The 22,915-nt window shown below is 39.9% G+C and overlaps 1 protein-coding gene across 1 annotated transcript in view; it reads left to right on the forward strand.

Moving 5' to 3' along the window:
• The window catches only part of CPVL (carboxypeptidase vitellogenic like), a 113,729-nt gene that overhangs the window by 55,972 nt on the left and 34,842 nt on the right, over positions 1 to 22,915 (forward strand). Inside the window, exon 10 of the mRNA XM_052638916.1 lies at positions 2,001 to 2,174. Coding sequence (XP_052494876.1) covers positions 2,001 to 2,174 — 174 coding nt within the window. The remainder of the gene's footprint in view (positions 1 to 2,000; positions 2,175 to 22,915) is intronic.

The following is a 22,915-nucleotide window of genomic DNA, read 5'->3' on the forward strand; positions in this document are numbered from 1 at the left end:
AAACATGTCCAAACTATATTGCATTATTTGGTCTACTAATCTATAGGATCTTTTACCTTGCCAATGTTGTATACTGTATAATCTGACCATTGAGAATGTCTGATATCCCGGATAACTCAAAAAGAAAAATCTCTGATTAACACAATTTCCACCCGCCCCGCCCCCCCCCCCCCCCCCCCCCCGCCACAGTAGAGCTTGTTATACAGAAGTTCTTTTGTGAAGGAGAAAGGGTATCAGGCCCCAGAGCTCCAGGCTTGTAGTGAGTTTCTTGAAAATGCCCACATTATTTGTTCTGTACTTAAGACAGCTTGGATAACCCAAACTGCCAAAGCCTTTATAAAAATATTTGCTTTGTCTTACTTTTAACTTAAGATTTTTAATTCATTTAGTATGGCCCTCACTTTAAGCCCTTTGGAATATTCTCAAAGTATTCAAGTAGTTTCTTTCATAAAAATATGCCAAAGTTGATGTCTATTGTGTAGCTTTAATCGAATAAGACAAAGGGAGCCAAAGTAGGGATTTGAAATTGTATAAGCCAAGTCTAGGGTATATGACTATGCATTCTGCTTTTAAAATTGCCTTATTTATGAACTATTTCATATATAATATATAAAGGTAATTTTAATGGAATTTGCCAATGCTGGGGTTTTAGACTTAGATTTGACCAAGAGAAAAACATTTGCTAGGCAAGAAAGAAGCAAAATTTGAAACTATATTTTTTTCTTCACAAAGTAATGTATTCAGTTAGCAAAAAATATTGATGATTCACAAAATTGTTGATTTCAAACTTTAACAGTTTTTTAATTCTTTCATAACTTTTTGAAAAAAAAAAACCAGAATTTAGTCCTTTTTTTCCTTTTAGCTTAATGAATCTTACAGAGACTTTTATGCAATGTTTTTAAAAAATAGGCTCATGACACGTTTTCTTTTGATTTATGTCCTTCATAAAGTATCATCTATTTTTACACTTGATATGTTTTTCCTCTTAAATTATGGAATCCCAGGGACAGAGGAGCCGGATGGGCTGCCATCTATGGGGTCGCACAGAGTCGGACACAACTAATGTGATTTAGCAGCAGCAGCAGAGTATTTTGTGTGTGTGTTTTTAATAAACAGCAGAACACGAAAAAGAAATCTTCATCTTTTAATCTACTACATCATTTCCCTGGCTCCTTGTGGTCCATTTCACCCTCTTTCCCAAGAGCCTCCAACAAGGAGCAAGTTGTCTTTGATAATCTCACCTCTTCATCTTCTCTATCTTTGTCGTGAAGGGAGTTTTTAATTGGAGTCACAGATGGCCAAATACTAGTTACAAAAAGGAAAATCCAGCATTTGAAAATTGGATATTGGCTCTGAGAGTATCAGATCATCCAGACTTTTTGGATAAAATGTGAAGTGAAGTGAAGTGAAGCGAAGTCGTTCAGTCATGTCCGACTCTTTATGACCCCATGGACTGTAGCCCACCAGGCTCCTCTGCCCATGGGATTCTCCAGGCAATAATACTGGAGTGGGTTGCCATTTCCTTCTCCAGGGGATCTTCCCGACCCAGGGATCAAACCCAGGTCTCCTGCATTCCAGGCAGACGCTTTAACCTCTGAGCTAAATCTCCTCAAAACCCCCAAGTCAAAATGTTTGGGATGAAGGCCAGTTAGTAGTCGTGTTGTGTCTTGTTCATTGTGTGGGAAAGAGAATGTTGTCACTCAGTTGCTCCATTGTGTTTGACTTTTTGTGACCCCATAGATTGTAGCCCATCAAGTTCCTCTTTCCATGGAATTCTCCGGGCAAGAATACTGAAGTGTGTAGCCATTCCCTTCTCCAGGGGCTCTTCCTGACCCAGTGATCAAACCCGGGTCTCCTGCATTACAGGTGGATTCTCTACCACCCGAGCCACCAGGGAACCTTCATTGTGGTATATGTTAGGAAAAATCTGAAGTGTTCCCCAGCATGGTGTTCCCACCCAGTTGTATTTCCTAATGTCTTTTTGATGCCCCTTCTGCCAGGAGCCTGAGGATCAAAGTTACTTCGGGAAATTTTTGTCCCTTCCCCATGTGAGACAAGCCATCCACGTGGGAAACCAGACTTTTAGTGATGGAGCCAAAGTTGAAAAGTACTTGCGAGAAGATACAGTCAAGTCAGTGAAACCATGGTTAACTGAAATTATGAATAATTACAAGGTAAGAGGGCTACTTTAGTTGCTATCTATTTTAGGAACTTTTCAGATTACCCAGAGTAGAAGTGACCTTCTTTTACTCGTAATTCAACTCCTACCATTTTTCACTCTTCTGATATCTTACAAATGTAAATAACAACCACTGCATTGTTTGATTTCTTTGAATTAAAAGTTCTTTTTTTTTCCTTTTAATTAAATCACTTTCCCCTACTAGTTCCTAAAAATGAAATTCTCTTTGGCACATGCCACCTCTCATCATTTCTTGAGAAAAGAGGGATAACAGAGCCGGGAAGATGACTCGCCTTGTGTAAGCCAATTTCCCCCTATTTGCTTTATATTATTAATCCCAATGAAGTCAGGGATAAATGAAATCAACTGGTTATTCCAAAAATGCTTTTTGCTTGATAATTGCATTCATTCAGATCACTCAGCCAGTTTCTTCAGTGTCTACTTCAAACCAGGTGTTGTACTAGGCTGTCAGGTTGAAGTGATGAATGAGACAAGGTCCCTGTTTTGAGGCATGTAGAGTCAAGCACTGTAGTATCTGACTGAGATGTTCTGCCTGCCTCGATGCTGCAGGTACCAGAGGTTCAAGCAGAGGAGCTATGACCCCTAGAACTCTCACTGAGAGGGAAGGACTCCACGAGCAGATGACAGAGAGAAAGTTACCTTGTGCATTTTCTTCTAGGAGTGTTAGCTTTGGTCCTAGGCATGGTTTGGGAACAGCCCAGCAGGGTAAGTGTGCTAATGACAAAGAAGATCACCGCCAGAGGTGATCTACTTTTTCTCTGTTTCCTGGCAGTGGCAAGAGTAATGATTGGGATGAAAAAAAAGGAAAAAAAACCATGGCAGCCAGTAACCAACACGTGAAGTAGACAAATGGTAATCTGTACTCAAGTACTTTATTTCTATCTAAAAAATTGTGCTGATATACTGCTTTTATTTGAACCAGACTCTTTCCTGCCATTTTCCAACATAAGAAATACATATTTCAGCAATGTCTATGCTGGGACTGTTCAGTGTACAACCCTTAGTACTGTCCAGGGAGTCCTTGGCCTAATGCATCCTTACTAGATTGTATTTTAGAATATGCCCTACCTAAAAGACCTATTTTCTGGTCCTGCCTGTAGTACAAAGAGTTTCAGTCCAGTCCCTGGACATACAACTTTTATTCCAAATAATCTAAGGTCAACGGTATGCAGACTCTACAAACCCATTATAAATCTGGAGAACTTGACGAAATACTTTCTAGGCAAGAAAGAGTCTAACTAGATGAGGTCAGACTTTCAACCACTCTTATCTTTGGTTCTGTTGGGGAAATGTAGTGAGTGGTTCTTAGTGCTTGCCTGCTTGGAGCCTTCACTGAGCAACTTCCCAATGCTCTGCTGGTTGTCCTCCTCTGAACTCTCTGACCATGTGGCCTCTACCATTGGGAGCACGCTTAGCACACTGTACTACCATTATGGGCTGTCAGGTGTAGCACCAGCCTCAAGCAGACATCAATAATGCATAAATGGATGGATGAAAAATCAGTTCTTTAAACTAGTGCTATATCAAAAATATATCTATTAACTTGTTCATAATTCATCATATATTTATTACCCACAAATTTATTAAACCAAAAAGAAATCCACATCAGTTTCTGTATAGACTACTTAGCATTTATTTATGTCTTCAAGATGAAAACAATTGGCTATAACATTAAGGAATGCACAATGATTTTCTTGAGTAGAGAGTGGAAAAAAAAGTTCCCATGTATATTCTTTGTGCCCTTGGAAGATCAATTTTCTCGCTCTGTAAATTTAACTAGATATGATTCCTTTCTCAACCAAGTGAGGATAGCATGGGGCATGTAGTTCACTTGATGATGTAAAACTCTTGATACTGGCTTATCGCCATATAGTGTCCACTTGATTGATGAAGAAGAATATGCTGATTAAAGATGAGCCTGTGTTTTGATATTTAAACATATCTGTCTCTGTTTCCCATGGATCCTAAGCCTGCCAATATGAATCCCAATGAAATCAGAATATTTTCTGAACTTTCAAACTCTCAGTTGCAGAAAAAGAGAATAGATTTGTGATGCAGATAAACCATATTTCCAGAAAGAAAGAGAACAAGGTATGCAGTCAGTCTGAGTGCGGACCAGAAAGTGGCTGCTGCTAGAACAGACTGCACATTCCTGGCTAGAGCTGGCGTAGGCCACAGGGTAGCGATTATCTTTGGCTTGTCTGTCCATGGTGGTGAACCTCAGTATGTATGCACTGGAATCAGAACAACCTAGGCTGGCTTAAAACATTAGTACCCTCGAGGATATATTTATGTAAGACTCAGTACTAATTTGTCCTAGAAAATAGTGCACATGTTTCTATTCATAAGAACATGGAAGTCTTTTTCTGGTACTATATTCATTTTAGCCAATGTGGAGTATTCTCTGATGGGCTGAGGAAGACCTTCATTGGTTTCTGGAAACTTATAGAACTCTTTGCAGCACATCAGTTTCTGTGTAGACTATGTGAAGATATAACCCTTTTCTTGTGATGACCTACTTGGGATGTGTACTTAAAGTCATTCTCTTTTCAGTAATTTTAGATGTTTGTATGGTAAATTTGAAATATATTAGCAGTTTCCAAGACAACTAAAAGAAGAAATAATCTGTTGGACTATTGGAGTTACTGATAATTAAATCAGATCATGGTTAAATATAAATCTTATTAGGAGTAACACAACCTAATCCACCAATGAATAAAAAAGATCAGGTTGAGTTGATCTCATAAATGCAAGAACATTTTTGCATTAGAAGTTCCATCATGTAATGTATCACCTAAAACATTGAAAAAATAAAAAAAACATTCATCTTAATAGATGCAAAAACTGAATTTGACAAAATCAAAACCCGTTTAGGATAAAAGTTTAAATTTTTTTTAATTTATTCATTTATTTATTTGGATGTACCCTCTTAGTTGCTGCATGTGAGATCTTAGTTCCCTAATCAGGGACTGATGCTGTAGCTGAAACTCCAATACTTTGGCCACCTGATGCAAAGAACTGACTCATCTGAAAAGACCCTGATGCTAGGAAAGATTGAAGGTGGGAGGAGAAGGGGATGACAGAGGATGAGATGGTTGGATGGCATCACTCATCAATGGACATGAGTTTGAGTAAACTCTGGGAGTCGGCGATGGATGAGGAAGCCTGATGTGCTGCAGCCCATGGGGTTGCAAAGACTTGAACACGACTGAGCAACTGAACTGAACTGAAGTGAACTGAACCAGGAATGGAACTCGGGACCCCTATGTTGGGAGCATGAAGTCTTAGCCACTGGCCACTAGGAAAGTCCCAGGATGAAAGTTTTTAGCAAACTAAGAATAGTCGTATCTGTATTAGATTCCTATGCTTGCTGTAATGAATTACCACAGTGTAAACTACAGAAATTTATTTTCTCACAATCTAGAGGTTAGAAATACGAAGCTCCTCTCACTGGGCTCAAACCAAGGTGTCAGTAGGATGACTAATGGGACAATCCATTATGGCGTCTGGTGGCTGTTGGTGTTCCTTGGCTTGTGGGTATATGATTCCAAATCTCCCTCTGTGCTCACATCGCCTTCTCTTCTGTGATCAAACATCCTATTGCCTTCCTCTTAGAAATATTCATGAGGCTGCGTTTAGCGACCTCCTAGATAATCTCCCTATCTTAAGATGCCTAAGTTAATCAAATCTGCAAAATATTTATTTTTTAATTAATTAATTAACACTGTATAAGGTGACATTCACTGGTTCCAGCGATTAGGACTAGATATGTTTTCAGTTCAGTTCAGTCGCTTAGTTGTGTCCGACTCTTTGCGACCCCATGAATCGCAGCACGCCAGGCCTCCCTGTCCATCACCAACTCCCAGAGTTCACTCAGACTCATGTCCATTGAGTCAGTGATGCCATCCGGACATCTCATCCTGTGTCGTCCCCTTCTCCTCCTGCCTCCAATCCCTCCCAGCATCAGAGTCATTTCCAATGAGTCAACTCTGCACGAGGTGGCCAAAGTACTGGAGTTTCAGCTTTAGCATCATTCCTTCCAAAGAAATCCCAGGGCTGATCTCCTTCAGAATACACTGGTTGGATCTCCTTGCAGTCCAAGGAACTCTCAAGAGTCTTCTCCAACACCACAGTTCAAAAGCATCAATTCTTCGGCACTCAGCCTTCTTCACAGTCCAACTCTCACATCCTTACATGACCACAGGAAAAACCATAGCCTTAACTAGACGGACCTTAGTCGGCAAAGTAATGTTTTAGCAGAACAGTATTTAGCTACCATACTATGAGACTTTCTTGACCTAATAAAAACCTACATGTGTAAAATAGATAGCTAGTGATAAATTGCTGTATAACACAGGGAGCTCAGCCTGGTACTGTGTGACGACTAGAGTGGTGGGATGGAGGATTGTAAGGGAGGCCCAAGAGGGAGGGAATATAGGTAAACTTATGGCTGATTCACTTGTTGTACAGCAGAAACCAATACAACATTCTTCCAATTTAAAGAAAAAACCTACTAATAAGCATTATTCTGGTCTTAAAACTTTAGACCAGACTTAATGCATAAAACTTAATATGCATTCTCTTTAAAATCAGAGTTATAGTGATACAAACATATATAAAATGAAAAGGAGGAAAATCCAATTAATAAATGTATAAGAAATAATGGAATAAAAAATTATTATCTGATGAATAGTACAATAATAATTGTTTCAGGAAAGAATCATCAGTGGATACTAACATCAGTTAGTGAAAGTATGATGAGAATCAGAATATTTACCTGATCTCAAAGTATCCCCTTTCAAAATGTCTATGATGAAGGGGAAAATAGTAACTTTATAGTGGAGAATCCTGGCACGTGAATGTATATGTGCTGTTGCTCAGTCATGTCCAGCTCTTTGCAACCCCATGGACTGTAGCCCAGCAGGCTTCTCTGTCCATGGGATTTTTCAGGCAAGGATATTGGAGTGGGTTGCCACTTCTTACTCCAGGGGATCTTCTTGACCCAAGTCTTCCGCATTGGCAGGCAGGTTCTTCACTACTGAGCCACCTGGGAATTCCTAGTGATGGGACAGAGCTACATTGTGTGTCTCCTGATGTGCTATACTGAGGACACAGCAATGCTAATGTGTGTTGCCAAAAGTGTATGGCAGGGGACTTCCCTGGCAGTCCAGTGGTTAAGAATCCACCTGTCAACGCAGGAGACACGGGTTCAATTCCTGGTCAGGGAAGATTCCACGTGCCATGGAGAAACCAAGCCTATGTACCACAACTACTGAGGCTGCGTGATAAACCCTGGTGGCTACAGCTATGAAGCTCCCCTGCCGCAACTACTGAAACCCTTGTGCCTAAAGCATATGCTCCACAACAAGAGAAGCCACCCCGATGGGAAGCCCGAGCACCGCGATTAGAGAGTAGCCTCCTCTCACCACAACTAGAGAAAGGCTGCTGACAGCAACAAAGACCCACCACAACCATAAATAGATAAATAAAAATTTAAAAAAAGAATGCACAGCATGGATTTGATCATGAGACAACAGCAGACAAACTCAAATCAGGGGACAGATTTAGCCACAAAATAACTGGCTAGTGCTTGTCAAAAGATTATGAAAGAAACACACACACGCATACACATACAAAGACTGAGGGATTAAAGAGACTTTACAACTATATATATATAACATGTGCTTTTTATTGCTTCCAGGACCAGAAAAAGTATATTAAGGAACAACTGAAAATTTTTAAAATAAAATTTGTAGCAAGAAAATAGCATTATATCAGTGTTAATTTTCTAGCTTTGATGATTATATGATGGTTATTTAAAATGTTAATATTTTGAAGGCTACATAAAGAATCTTCATGACTTCTTTATACTATTTCTTTAACAACTTTATTGAAAATATATTTCACATACTATAGAATTCAAATTTGTAGTTTTTAAATATTCATCAATTTTTGCAGCCACCATCACTATTTAATTTTAGAACATTTTTGTCAGATTCCCCCCAAATTCCTTATGCTTTAGGAGTAATTCTCATTTATACATTGATTGTAAGTAAGTTGTATCTTGATTTTCAAAGTAATAAAATGCAATGGGGAATGGATAGCTAGGTGGATAGATAGATAGATTAGGGCATCTCTAAAGTCTAGGAAATATAGCCCATATCCTATAAAAGCTATTGGCTTTAACTCCCTTGCTCTTTATAGAAGTCCCCTAGTCCTTAAGTATTTTCTGATAAAGAGGTTACACATTTTTCTTATGAAGATTCTTGCTAAAGATTCTGAATATGTTGTCAACCTCCTTTTTTCTGTTTGGCTACAGTTCTTGCCTGTGTAAAAATATACTCTTTTCAAAGACTAAAGAGTACAGGAGAGAGAGGGAGAATGTGATTGTGTATGAGTGTGTGTGGTACATTTCCTGTATGAAACTATTATTTCAAAAAAACTGGAGCTACAGCTATATATATAGAGGCCATTTGTATCCAAAGCAAAACATTGCCCTTGGATTAAGGTTGCCATTGTTGCTAAATTGTCTGGAAGGCCACTGCAGTTTTAAGAAGGACCATCTCCAAAGGCCAATACCTCCATATGCTTTTGCTTTTAAAGGTTAAATTGCCCTTGGGTAGGGCTTAGTTTGCTGTGTTTAAAAGTTCATCTAGTCAGGAAATTGTAAATATAAAGTTACATTTCCCTGTCACTTATCATTCTGCAGCTCATTAAGTTTCAACTAATTGCATCTTCAGAATTCAGAATCTTAGAGTTTCTCAGCTTTACCGCCAGACTGAAATCTTAACACCCAGGTCGTTAGAGTTTTATTTACTTATCCTAGACTATCAAAAGATCTTCGTTTAGAAACCGGCAATTCCTGGTTAATGGATGTGACTCAGGACTTTGAAAGGTAAATATTTCTGGTAATCTAACTCGTTTTAGCAGTCATTCTAATTGCTTGTGGCATTTTCCTTAATAACATTTTCTGATGGCAAAATATCTATGGTAATATTGCCAGGAAACTAGATTTGATAAATGTCTAGCATACCAATAAAAATTTAACACTTAAGTGGGCCTGATTCTTCAGCAGCTAAATTGGACTCTAAGCTTTTGTCAAACTATGATGACCATAATCTGATGGATCACTTCTCCTCCAAACCCTTTGAAGACCTTAAGGAGAATGTCAGTACCATTCTGTGACAGACTTCTGTGAGGAGGGAATAATTCTTAGAGAAGCATAGCAGAGGAGAGGGAAGCTAATCCTGAGACATTCGCTTTATGTAATCATACTATCGATAAGGAATGATCACTTGGCAAGCAAATAAAAAGTGTGCATTTGAAAGTCAGTTTTACTGCAGAGTCCCTCGCAAATTACTTTCACGTATTTTAGTTATAATTCAAGTCAAGAGTAGAACTAACTTTTTTTATTTAATGAGGCACGCTTCTTCTAGGCCTCTTTTTTAAGCATTTCGGTGAATAAAGGGGAAAAGAATACCCATAAATTATTTTTTCTTTTATTATCCTTAAATTATTATTTTTTTTAATTTTAAAATCTTTAATTCTTACATGTGTTCCCAAACATGAACCCCCCTCCCACCTCCCTCCCCATAACATCTCTGTGGGTCATCCCCATGCACCAGCCCCAAGCATGCTGTATTCTGCATCAGACATAGACTGGCGATTCGATTCTTACATGATAGTATACATGATAGAATGCCATTCTCCCAAATCATCCCACCCTCTCCCTCTCCCTCTGAGTCCAAAAGTCTGTTATACACAGCTGTGTCTTTTTTCCTGTCTTGCATACAGGGCCGTCATTGCCATCTTTCTAAATTCCATATATATGTGTTAGTATACTGTATTGGTGTTTTTCTTTCTGGCTTACTTCACTCTGTATAATCGGCTCCAGTTTCATCCATCTCATCAGAACTGATTCAAATGTATTCTTTTTAACGGCTGAGTAATACTCCATTGTGTATATGTACCACAGCTTTCTTATCCATTCATCTGCTGATGGACATCTAGGTTGTTTCCATGTCCTGGCTATTATAAACAGTGCTGCGATGAACATTGGGGTACATGTGTCTCTTTCAATTCTGGTTTCCTCGGTGTGTATGCCCAGCAGTGGGATTGCTGGGTCATAAGGCAGTTCTATTTGCAATTTTTTAAGGAATCTCCACACTGTTCTCCATAGTGGCTGTACTAGTTTGCATTCCCACCAACAGTGTAGGAGGGTTCCCTTTTCTCCACACCCTCTCCAGGATTTATTGCTTGCAGATTTTTGGATCGCAGCCATTCGGACTGGTGTGAAGCGGCACCTCACTGTGGTTTTGATTTGCATTTCTCTAATAATGAGTGATGTTGAGCATCTTTTCATGTGTCTGTTAGCCATCCGTATGTCTTCTTTGGAGAAATGTCTATTTAGTTCTTTGGCCCATTTTTTGATTGGGTCGTTTATTTTTCTGGAATTGAGCTGCATAAGTTGCTTGTATATTTTTGAGATTAGTTGTTTGTCAGTTGTTTCATTTGCTATTATTTTCTCCCATTCAGAAGGCTGTCTTTTCACCTTGCTTATATTTTCCTTTGTTGTGCAGAAGCTTTTAATTTTAATTAGATCCCATTTGTTTATTTTTGCTTTTATTTCCAGAATTCTGGGAGGTGGATCATAGAGGATCCTGCTGTGATTTATGTCGGAGAGTGTTTTGCCTATGTTCTCCTCTAGGAGTTTTATAGTTTCTGGTCTTACATTTGGATCTTTAATCCATTTTGAGTTTATTTTTGTGTGCGGTGTTAGAAAGTGATCTAGTTTCATTCTTTTACAAGTGGTTGACCAGTTTTCCCAGCACCACTTGTTAAAGAGATTGTCTTTACTCCATTGTATATTCTTGCCTCCTTTGTCAAAGATAAGCTGTCCATATGTGTGTGGATTTATCTCTGGGCTTTCTATTTTGTTCCATTGATCTATATTTCTGTCTTTGTGCCAGTACCATACTGTCTTGATGACTGTGGCTTTGTAGTAGAGCCTGAAGTCAGGCAAGTTGATTCCTCCAGTTCCATTCTTCTTTCTCAAGATTGCTTTGGCTATTCGAGGTTTTTTGTATTTCCATACAAATCTTGAAATTATTTGTTCTAGTTCTGTGAAAAATATGGCTGGTAGCTTGATAGGGATTGCATTGAATTTGTAAATTGCTTTGGGTAGTATACTCATTTTCACTATATTGATTCTTCTGATCCATGAACATGGTATATTTCTCCATCTATTAGTGTCCTCTTTGATTTCTTTCATCAGTGTTTTATAGTTTTCTATATATAGGTCTTAAGTTTCTTTGGGTAGATATATTCCTAAGTATTTTATTCTTTTCGTTGCAATGGTGAATGGAATTGTTTCCTTAATTTCTTTTTCTACTTTCTCATTATTAGTGCATAGGAATGCAAGGGATTTCTGTGTGTTGATTTTATATCCTGCAACTTTACTATATTCATTGATGAGCTCTAGTAATTTTCTGGTGGAGTCTTTAGGGTTTTCCATGTAGAGGATCATGTCATCTGCAAACAGTGAAAGTTTTACTTCTTCTTTTCCAATTTGGATTCCTTTTATTTCTTTTTCTGCTCTGATTGCTGTGACCAAAACTTCCAGAACTGTGTTGAATAGTAGCGGTGAAAGTGGACACCCTTGTCTTGTTCCTGACTTTAGGGGAAATGCTTTCAATTTTTCACCATTGAGGATAATGTTTGCTGTGGGTTTGTCATATATAGCTTTTATTATGTTGAGGTATGTTCCTTCTATTCCTGCTTTCTGGAGAGTTTTTATCATAAATGGATGTTGAATTTTGTCAAAGGCCTTCTCTGCATCTATTGAGATAATCATATGGCTTTTATTTTTCAATTTGTTAATGTGGTGAATTACATTGATTGATCTGCGGATATTGAAGAATCCTTGCATCCCTGGGATAAAGCCCACTTGGTCATGGTGTATGATCTTTTTAATGTGTTGTTGGATTCTGATTGCTAGAATTTTGTTGAGGATTTTGGCATCTATGTTCATCAGTGATATTAGCCTGTAGTTTTCTTTTTCTGTGACATCTTTGTCAGGTTTTGGTATTAGGGTGATGGTGGCCTCACAGAATGAGTTTGGAAATTTACCTTCCTCTGCAATTTTCTGGAAGAGTTTGAGTAGGATAGGTGTTAGCTCTTCTCGAAATTTTTGGTAGAATTCAGCTGTGAAGCCGTCTGGACCTGGGCTTTTGTTTGCTGGAAGATTTCTGATTACAGTTTCAATTTCCGTGCTTGTGATGGGTCTGTTAAGATTTTCTATTTCTTCCTGGTTCAGTTTTGGAAAATTGTACTTTTCTAAGAATATGTCCATTTCTTCCACGTTGTCCATTTTATTAGCATACAACTGCTGATAGTAGTCTCTTATGATCCTTTGTATTTCCGTGTTGTCTGTTGTGATCTCTCCATTTTCATTTCTAATTTTATTGATTTGATTTTTCTCTCTTTGCTTCTTGATGAGTCTGGCTAGTGGTTTGTCAATTTTATTTATCCTTTCAAAGAACCAGCTTTTGACCTTGTTGATTTTTGCTATGGTCTCTTTTGTTTCTTTAGCATTTATTTCTGCCCTAATTTTTAAGATTTCTTTCCTTCTACTAACTCTGGGGTTCTCCAATTCTTCCTTTTCTAGTTGCTTTAGTTGTAGAGTTAGGTTATTTATTTGACTTTTTTCTTGTTTCTTTAGGTATGCCTGTATTGCTATGAACTTTCCTCTTAGCACTGCTTTTATAGTGTCCCACATATTTTGGGTTGTTGTGTTTTCATTTTCATTAGTTTCTATGCATATTTTGATTTCTTTTTTGATTCCTTCTGTGATTTGCTGGTTATTCAGAAGTGTGTTGTTCAACCTCCATATGTTGGAATTTTTAGTAGTTTTTCTCCTGTAATTGAGATCTAATCTTAATGCATTATGGTCAGAAAAGATGCTTGGAATGATTTCGATTTTTTTGAATTTATCAAGTTTAGATTTATGGCCCAGGATGTGATCTATCCTGGAGAAGGTTCCATGAGCACTTGAAAAAAAGGTGAAATTCATTGTTTTGGGGTGAAATGTCCTATAGATATCAATTAGGTCTAATTGGTCTAATGTATCATCTAAAGTTTGCATTTCTTTGTTAATTTTCTGTTTAGTTGATCTGTCCATAGGTGTGAGTGGGGTATTAAAGTCTCCCACTATTATTGTGTTATTGTTGATTTCCCCTTTCATACTTGTTAGCATTTGTCTTACATATTGTGGTGCTCCTATGTTGGGTGCATATATATTTATAATTGTTATATCTTCTTCTTGGATTGATCCTTTGATCATTATGTAGTGGCCTTCTCTGTCTCTTTTCACAGTCTTGGTTTTAAAGTCTATTTTATCGGATATGAGTATTGCCACTCCTGCTTTCTTTTGGTCTCTATTTGTGTGGTACATCTTTTTCCAGCCCTTCACTTTCAGTCTGTATGTGTCTCTTGTTTTGAGGTGGGTCTCTTGTAAGCAGCGTATAGAGGGGTCTTGTTTTTGTATCCATTCGGCCAGTCTTTGCCTTTTGGTTGGGGCGTTCAACCCATTTACGTTTAAGGTAATTATTGATAAGTATGATCCAGCTACCATTTACTTTATTGTTTTGGGTTCGGGTTTATACACCCTTTTTGTGTTTCCTGTCTAGAGAATATCCTTTAGAATTTGTTGGAGAGCTGGTTTGGTGGTGCTGAATTCTCTCAGCTTTTGCTTGTCTGTAAAGCTTTTGATTTCTCCTTCGTATTTGAATGAGATCCTTGCTGGGTACAGTAATCTGGGCTGTAGGTTATTGTCTTTCATCACTTTAAGTATGTCTTGCCATTCCCTCCTGGCCTGAAGAGCTGCTATTGAAAGATCAGCTGTTATCCTTATGGGAATCCCCTTGTGTGTTATTTGTTGTTTTTCCCTTGCTGCTTTTAATATTTGTTCTTTGTGTTTGATCTTTGTTAATTTAATTAATATGTGTCTTGGGGTGTTTCGCCTTGGGTTTATCCTATTAGGAACTCTCTTTGTTTCTTGGACTTGGGTGATTATTTCCTTCCCCATTTTAGGGAAGTTTTCAACTATTATCTCCTCAAGGATTTTCTCATGATCTTTCTTTCTGTCTTCTTCTTCTGGGACTCCTATAATTTGAATGTTGGAGCATTTCATATTGTCCTGGAGGTCTCTGAGATTGTCCTCGTTTCTTTTAATTCGTTTTTCTTGTTTCCTCTCTGATTCATTTATTTCTACCATTCTATCTTCTATTTCACTAATCCTATCTTCTGCCTCCGTTATTCTACTATTTGTTGCCTCCAGAGTGTTTCTGATCTCATTTATTGCATTATTCATTATATTTTGACTCTTTTTTATTTCTTCTAGGTTCTTGTTAAACCTTTCTTGCATCTTCTCAATCCTTGTCTCTAGGCTATTAATCTGTGATTCCATTTTGATTTCAAGATTTTGGATCATTTTCACTATTAATATTCGGAATTCCTTCTCAGGTAGATTCCCTACTTCTTCCTCTTTTGTTTGGTTTGGTGGGCAACTCTCCTGTTCCTTTACCTGCTGAGTATTCCTCTGTCTCTTCATCTTGGTTATATTGCTGCGTTTGGAGTGGCCTTTTTATATTCTGGTAATTTGTGGAGTTCTCTTTATTATGGAGCTTCCTCACTGTGGGTGGGGTTCTATCAGTGGCTTGTCAAGGTTTCCTGGTTAGGGAGGCTTGTGTTGGAGTTCTGGTGGGTGGAGCTGGGTTTCTTCTCTCTGGAGTGCATTGGAGTGACCAGTAATGGGTTATGGGACATCAAGGGCTTTGGAATAATTTTGAGCTGCCTGTATATTGAAGCTCAGGGGAGTGTTCCTGTGTTGGTGGAGAATTTGAGTGGTATGTCTTGTTTTGGAACTTGTTGGCCCTTGGGTGGAGCTTGGTTTCAGTGTAGGTATGAAGGCATTTGATGAGCTCCTATTGCTTAATGTTCCCTGAATTCAAGAGTTCTCTGATGTTTTCAGGCTTTGGATTTAAGCCTCCTGCTTCTGGTCTTCAGTTTTATTTTTACAGTAGCCTCTATACTTCTCCATCTATACAGCACCGATGATAAAACATCTAGGTTAAAGATGAAAAGTTTCTCCACATTGAGGGACACTCAGAGAGGTTCACTGAGTTACAAGGAGAAGAGAAGATGGAGGGGGTAGTTAGAGGTAACTGGAATGAGATGCGGTGAGATCAAAAGAGGAGAGAGCAAGCTAGCCAGTAGTCACTTCCTTATATGCGCTCTATAGTCTGGACCGCTCAGAGGTATTTACGGAGTTATACGGGGAAGAGGAGAGGGAGGAAGTAGACAGAGGTGACCAGGAGGATAAGAGAGAGGAATGAGAAGGAGAGAGACAAATCCTGCCAGTAACCAGTTCCTTAGGTGTTCTCCACCGTCTGGAACACACAGAGATTCACAGAGTTGGATAGAGAAGAGATGGGGGAGAAAAGAGACAGAGGCCACCTGGTGGAGAAAAAGGAGAGTGCAAAGGAGAAGAGAGTGGTCAAGCCAGTAATCTCGCTCTCAGGTAAACTTGGGTAGTGAAGTTTGGGTTTTTAAATGTGCAAAATTGACAACAAAAACCTAAGAGCAAAGATTAAAAATCTAGAGTAGAGGTTGAATTTTCAAAAATACAATATTAAAGAAAAGAAGCAGAAGGAAAAAGGAGGAAAGAAAGAAAGAAAGAAAAAACAAGAATTATTAAAAACAAACAAACAAAAAAACCCAAAACAAACAAAAACAAAAAAAAAACAAAAAACCACCAACAACCATCCAAAGGCTATATATGGTGTTTGCCTTAAAAAAAAAAAAAAAAAGTCTTTTTTTTTAAATAGTAATAATAGATTATAGTAATAAAAATTAGAGGAGAAATAGAAGACTTAACAATTTTAAAAAAAGTTAGAAAAAAAAAAGGAATGATTTTAAAAATAGTAAAAATATATCTGGTCCTTCTCTGATGTTTTGGGCCGTGTGGGATCACTTCCAAGGTGGTTCCCTCTGTTTAACTTCTTCCGTTTGCTGGTTTTTTAGGCTCACTAGTTCAGTCACGCTGTGGGGAGGGGGGATGCTGCAAACAAATAGCACTGTCGTGTGCACACAGTGTCTCAGCCCCACTTGACCTGTCCCTTCTCCCGGCGCACAAACCGCTCCAGCTCTACGATGCTCAGCCGGGAACCATCTGGGGCCGGCCCTAGGCTGCGTGCACTTCCCCGGTCTAAGCCGCTCAGGTTCGGCGCTCAGGCAGCCCTCAGAGGCACAGATTCGGCTGGGACTGCGCTTTGTGCCCTTCCCAGGTCCGAGTAGCTCAGGAGTTTGGCGAGCGCGATCGCCGCGGCTTGTCACCTTTTCTGCCGCTGCTGCTCAGCTTTCTGGGTGGACGGCTGGTGTCCCCCATGAGGCAGATTGTGACTGTCCAGCACCCCCAGAAGTCTTAGCAAAGAAGTCTGCTTGCAGTTTGGTAAGTAAAGTCTCTCCGGGTCTGCAATTGCCCCTTTCCAGTCCTTACGGCTCTGGCTACCTGTCCCTGGCGGGGGATGGTCTGCAGCCGGCTTTTTCCGTTCTGTCCTTTGTTCTGTGCTCAGTCCTGGCGGTGTCTTATGTTCGAGCTTTTCGTGCGGTAGCTATCCCACAGTCTGGTTTGCTAGCCCAAGTTAGATCGTTCTGGTTGCGCGTGGGGCGTTCCTGCCGGATTCTTACAAAGCACTGCAGCCCGCGCCTCCCGCGCGTCCCTGCCCTGCCCCCACTTCCCAATGGCGGATGCAGGCGTCTGTGCTACTTTTCCGCTGGGGGAGTTACTGTTGGGCTTGTAATCTCTTGGTTTTAATTATTTCTTTATTTTTCCTTCCTGTTGCCCTCTGTGTTTCCAAGACTTGCCACAGACTCGGCAGGGAGAGTGTTTCCTGGTGTTTGGAAACCGCTCTTCTTAAAATTCCCTTCCCGGGACGGGCTTCCCTTCCCGGGACGGAGCTCCCTCCCCACCTCCTTTGTCTCCTTTTTCGTCTTTTATATTTTTTCCTACCTGTTTTTGAAGACAATGGTCTGCTTTTCTGGTTGCCTGATGTCCTCTGCCAGCCTACAGAAGTTGTTTTGTGGAGTTTGCTCAGCGTTGAAATGTTCTTTTGAGGAATTTGTGAGGGAGAAAGTGGTCTTCCCATCCTATTCCTCTGCCATCTTTATCTATTATCCGTAAATTATTAAAAAGACTTTGATTTCATCCCAAATTGCCATGCTAGTGCCAAACACCTTTTCTTGTTTGTCCTTTAAATTAACGTTGGGGTGAAATATGCAAATGACAACCAGCATATATTTTCATTTACTCTTACTTATTTTTTTAAGGCATTTGATAATTCTACTGTGTGAATTGGCGTATTTTAAATTGATTTGCTTGGTGAGCATGTCATCATTTTGTTGTTGTTGTTCATTCACTCAGTTGTGTCTTACTGTTTGTACCCCATGGACTGTAGCATGCCAAGTTTCCCTGTCCTTCACCATCTCCCAGAGTTTGCTCAAACTCATGTCCATTGAGTCAGTGATGCCATCCAACCATCTCATCCTCTGTCGCCCCCTTCTCCTCCTGCCCTCAATTTTTCCCAGCATCAGGGTATTTTCCAACGAATCAGCTCTTTGCATCAGGTGGCCAAAATATTGGAGCTTTAGCATCAGTCCCTCCAGTGAATATTCCTGGATGATTTCTTTTAGGATTGACTGGTTTGATCTCTCTGCAGTCCAAGGGACTCTCAAGAGTCTTCTCCAGGACCGTAATTCAAAGGCGTCAGTTCTTCAGTGCTCAGCCTTCTTTATGGTCCAATTTCTTTATGGTCACATCCGACTACTGGAAAAACCATCGCTTTGACTATATGGATCTTTGTTGGCAAAGCAACGTCTCTGCTTTTTAATACACTCATAATTTTGCCAAGGCTTTATTTTGTTGCATTCAAAGGTACCTCATGTTGAAAACATTAGAAGGTACATTTGTGATTTATGGCAACATAAAAGTGGAATTTAATCTTGAGCCATCTAAATACAGCAGAGTGAGGGTGGTAAGAGAAGAAAGATATTAAATGCTGATACCATTGGTTATGTAGATTCCAAGGACCTAAAAATCAGCAAGCTTAGAAATGCACATTTAAATCCAGTTGCTGTGAAATTCAGTTGTTATGAAACACAAGCAATTACATCAGTTGACTTTGAAAAGATGAATATGGAAAGAGTGAGAGGAGTACTGCTTTCTGGATACACTGAGGACTCCTTCTTGTGCAATAGATGTCACCATGCTGCAGTAGCTTCTCAGTCTTTACTCTTTGTGTCTTAGTGAAACAGAAGATGCTTATGATAACACATTCTAACTGATGGGACCACAGGACACCAGTGGTCTTCAAAGCAGTGTGTGCCCACCACCATACCTTGGGTCATGGGAGGGAAAAGTGTACATTAATATTTTTTAAAGGAAATTTAAAAGTAAGCATTATTTATGTTTAATAGATGGGTTGGCACTAGGGCACTTATTTATCTCTGTGATAGTCACATTAGATGTGGTAGAACCAGAGTGCAAAGCCAGGATTTGGATTTGGGTTTTGGTTTTTCTAATCAAGGAAATGGCAACCCACTCCAGTATTCTTGCCTGGAGAATCCCATGGACAGAGGAACCTGGTGGGCTACAGTCCATGGGGTCGCAAAGAGTCGGACACGACTGAGCGACTTCACACACACACACTCACACACACACACACAATCATAGTCACCATCATTTAAGTCCATTTGCCACAAAATCTGACTCCAGGTGCAGTACTCTGACTGCTGTTCCTTTCCTCCCCTGTAAATGTGAGTAACTTAATCCAGTAGCTGTTGGCCTTGGCCTTTTGGTCCAGTAGGGAAAGCAGCATTTGCATACTTCCCACCACCTGAGGAAGCTGCAATCGCAACCTCTAGGGCTTTTCCCACTGGCTTTTCACCACCAAATTTGCCTGGCCTGCCTTGTAGAAGTGATCTAACCATGCCCTCATCATGGGGCAGCCTATGCCATCTCCTTGCTTATTATGAGTGTGAGCAGCTTCTAATGTTGTCACCAAGTAGACAGTGCTTCAGCGCAGCACTCCTGTGTGGAGCAATGTGACTGAATGAAAGCCAGAAGAACCTTCAACCGAGCTTTCAAAAGAATCGCTCTGAGCAGGAGCCCGTGACTGCCTTTGTCTTGATTTTCCTCACCTTGTGCTCTGTTCACTCTGAATATTCACATCTGTTTCTTCAGCATCTCCGCAGTCCACATTGAGTGACAATGATAATGTCAGGGAACAGGGAGCTGGCAGGGGGACTGATGGCACGAGGTTTTCCTGCAGCTCTTGTCTATTTCTGCTGGAACTAAAAGTGCTTCCGCCTGCCAATGCCGGAGACAGATTCAATCCCTGGGTCAGGAAGATCCCCTGGAAGAGGAAATGGCAACCCACTCCAGTGTTCTTGCCTGGAAAATTCCATGGACAGAGGAGCCTGGTGGGCTACAGTCCATGGGGTCACGCAGAATCGGACACGACTGAGCACAACACAACCAATAACCATAGGTGAGAGGTGATGTCAGAGGTGAGGGGATCAGAAAGGGGTATGAGAACAGACCCCGAAACAAGCTGAGCAAAGGACCCCCTAGAGTGGGCCCCCAGGACTCTTCAAATGAGACAAAAATATTCTGGACATTATTAAAGCTCATTTTAAGTGTGATGTTCTGGGTAGTTAAACATTTTTCTCAGATCCCTGGATTGGAGTGATGGCTTAGTGGATTATTTTCAAGTTGGCTTTACTTATTGTTCCATTCTAAAAGCAACTAAATTATTTAGAGTGAAGCTGCAAGTTAATTTCATTTCAAGTTAAGTTACATGAAATTAAAAGATACTTGCTCCTTGGAAGGCAAGCTGTGACAACCTAGAAAGCATGTTAAAAAGCAGAGATGTCACGTTGCCAACAAAAGTCCATATAGTCAAAACTACTGGTTTTTCCAGTAGTAATGTACGGATATGAGAACTGGATCATAAAGAAGGCTGAGCACCAGAGAATTGATGCTTTTGAATTGTGGTGCTGGAGAAGACTGCTGAGAATTCCTTGGACTGCAAGGAGATCAAACCTGTCAATCCTAAAGGAAATCAACCCTGAATATTCATCCAAGGAACTGATGCTGAAGTTAAAATTCCAATACTTTGGCCACCTAATGCAAAGAGCCAACTCTCTAGAAAAGACCCTGATGCTGGGCAAGATTGAAGGCAGGAGGAGAAGGGGGTGACAGAGGATGAGATGATTAGATAGCATCACTGACTCAATGAACATGAGTTTGAGCAAACTTCGGGAGATAGTGAAGGACTGGGAAGCCTGATGGGCTAGTCCATGGGGTCACAAAGTCTGACACGACTTAGCAACTAAACAACACCACCAAAAGTTGCAAGAAAGCAGAAATAACTTTCTTTGACAGAAAGACATTTTATTTGTGTTATCACTGGACACTCACTCAAGCTCCCTGCCCCACTTTCATTATTCTTCACTCATCTTGGCAAAAGCAACTGGTAGGAGAATGGCAGGAACACTCTAAGAGTGTTCAGTTCGTTTTTCTCTCTCTTTCTTTCTTTGTCTTCCTTAAACTTGGAAGCCAAATTTGTCTCATTTGAAGAACGACTTGGTTGCAGAAATGACTACTGTTTCATTCAATGGTTGCATTATTTTTCTGTCAAGTCTCCTCCAGGCGGGCTCTGGAGACTCTGGCTTCCATAGTATTACAGCGCTATATCTCTGCGAAGTCACCAGGAACTAAGAGGCCCAAAAGTGCAAACAATGGGCGACTGGGGCCCAGGCGTTGTCCCTGGAAGGATAACCAGTTGGCCTCCAGTGGGGAACATTGCTAAACATTATACTCCATAGCTGAGATTGTTTTTCTTTTGCAGCTGAGCTTTTGAGAAACCCTTGGGAATTGCCCCTGGGTTGAGTTGGATATTAGTGAAATTAATTCTCAGCTATTCAGGAGAAAGTTACTCTAGGTGGGTCATGCTAATTGCTCCAGGCAGAAAGAACTCCCCAGTATGTTGGGGTTTGTAATAGAAGAATGATAAGTAAAGCAGCCAGAAGAGGAAGTGTGGAGGGCTGCTTTGTAGGAGTTTCATTGATTTAGCATCTGTAAGGAAAGTTTATTTTTTAAAAAAATTCTTTTTTTTTTTATTAGTGAACAGGAGAACATTCAAAACTAAGACAGATAGCAGCCAACTGGGAATGCTGTGCAGTTTGGAATAGCTTAGGCTGCTGTTCAATCATTTCCCCAAACAGGAAACCACAAAATGTTAGAGATTAAGGTCACTGGATCATTGGGAAAAGAGCATAACTTTGTCTGCAAAGTATTATGGTGGATTGTAAATGGGCCAAAATGTAAGCATAAATCTTTCGTCTAAAAATGCAACAACAAAAATCCAGCCTTCTCACAAAAGCTCAGTTTGCTTTCCTGTTGTACCAAGAGACTGAAGCCTCTTCCTGTGGCATTTCTGTAATTTTCCTAATAAGTAGAGGGGTAATTGGGGAAATAAACAGAAATGCTTTGTATGGTCTGTCCTCAATACGTGTGTTTCGGTTTGGATTTTTAAAAACGGTTAAAGTTTAGATCAGAAAGTGGCCCTTGTGTGATTTATTTTCAGTCTTAAGCTTTAATATGGGTGACAGTGAAAATATAACAAAATGCACATTTATATACGTATCTTCCCCCAAACCCCTTCTTTCAAGTGTTCGGTTATATGCATGCTAAGTTGCTTCAGTTGTGTCCGACTCTGTGCGACCCCATGAACTGTAGCCCGCCAGGCTCCTCTGTCCAAGAAATTCTCCAGGCAAGAGTCCTGGAGTGGGTTGCCATTGCCTCCTCCAAGTTTGGTTGTATAGGAACCATTAAAAGCACAGGTATCTTTTTTCTCCTTTGAGTGTCATGTGCCCCTCTCACCAACTTAACTTAAAGTAAAAATCTGAGTTTAGAGGCTGTGAGTTCTTCTTAGCTGAGTCAGCAAGTAAACTGGTCTGTAGATAATCTATAGTTGACACAGTTGGTTGTTTTATGTCTGCCTGGAAAATATTTATCCTTCAGAAGCATTTACTATGTAAAATAAGGATTAATCATCATCTGATTGTGTTCACTGGATTTTTCCCAGAGGGAGGTTTCCTTGCTAAGAGAAGTTAAATTATGAAGAAACTACTGACTTATGTGTGTGCAGAACCTGAAAAGTTTATGCTTTGGAATATTAAAATGAGTAGATTTGAGAAAGATTAAAGTGAAACCGACTTTTTTAACCCCTCTTTTTAAGGAAAACTTAAAGAATGAAATGGAGAAGGAAATGGCAGCCCACTCCAATATTCTTGCCTGGAAAATCCCAGGGACAGAGGAGCCTGGTGGGCTACAGTCCACGGGGTCACAAAGAGCTGGACATGACTGAGTGACTTCAATTTCATTTATTAATTTCAGGGAATGAAAGAGGAAAAACCTGCTTTTCTTCCTCTGATTATTCACTCTTTTGAAAAGTTTTTTAAAATCTAGGGTTATTAGGAGGACAGGAGGCACATCTTTTCATGTCTATTCTCTTGGTGCCCAATCCTTTGGCTCTCCATAAAGATTTGAAAGTGAAAGTGAAAGTCAGGCGCTCAGTCATGTCTGATTCTTTG

Source organism: Budorcas taxicolor, chromosome 4 (assembly GCF_023091745.1).
Source record: "Budorcas taxicolor isolate Tak-1 chromosome 4, Takin1.1, whole genome shotgun sequence".
NCBI lineage: Eukaryota > Metazoa > Chordata > Mammalia > Artiodactyla > Bovidae > Budorcas > Budorcas taxicolor.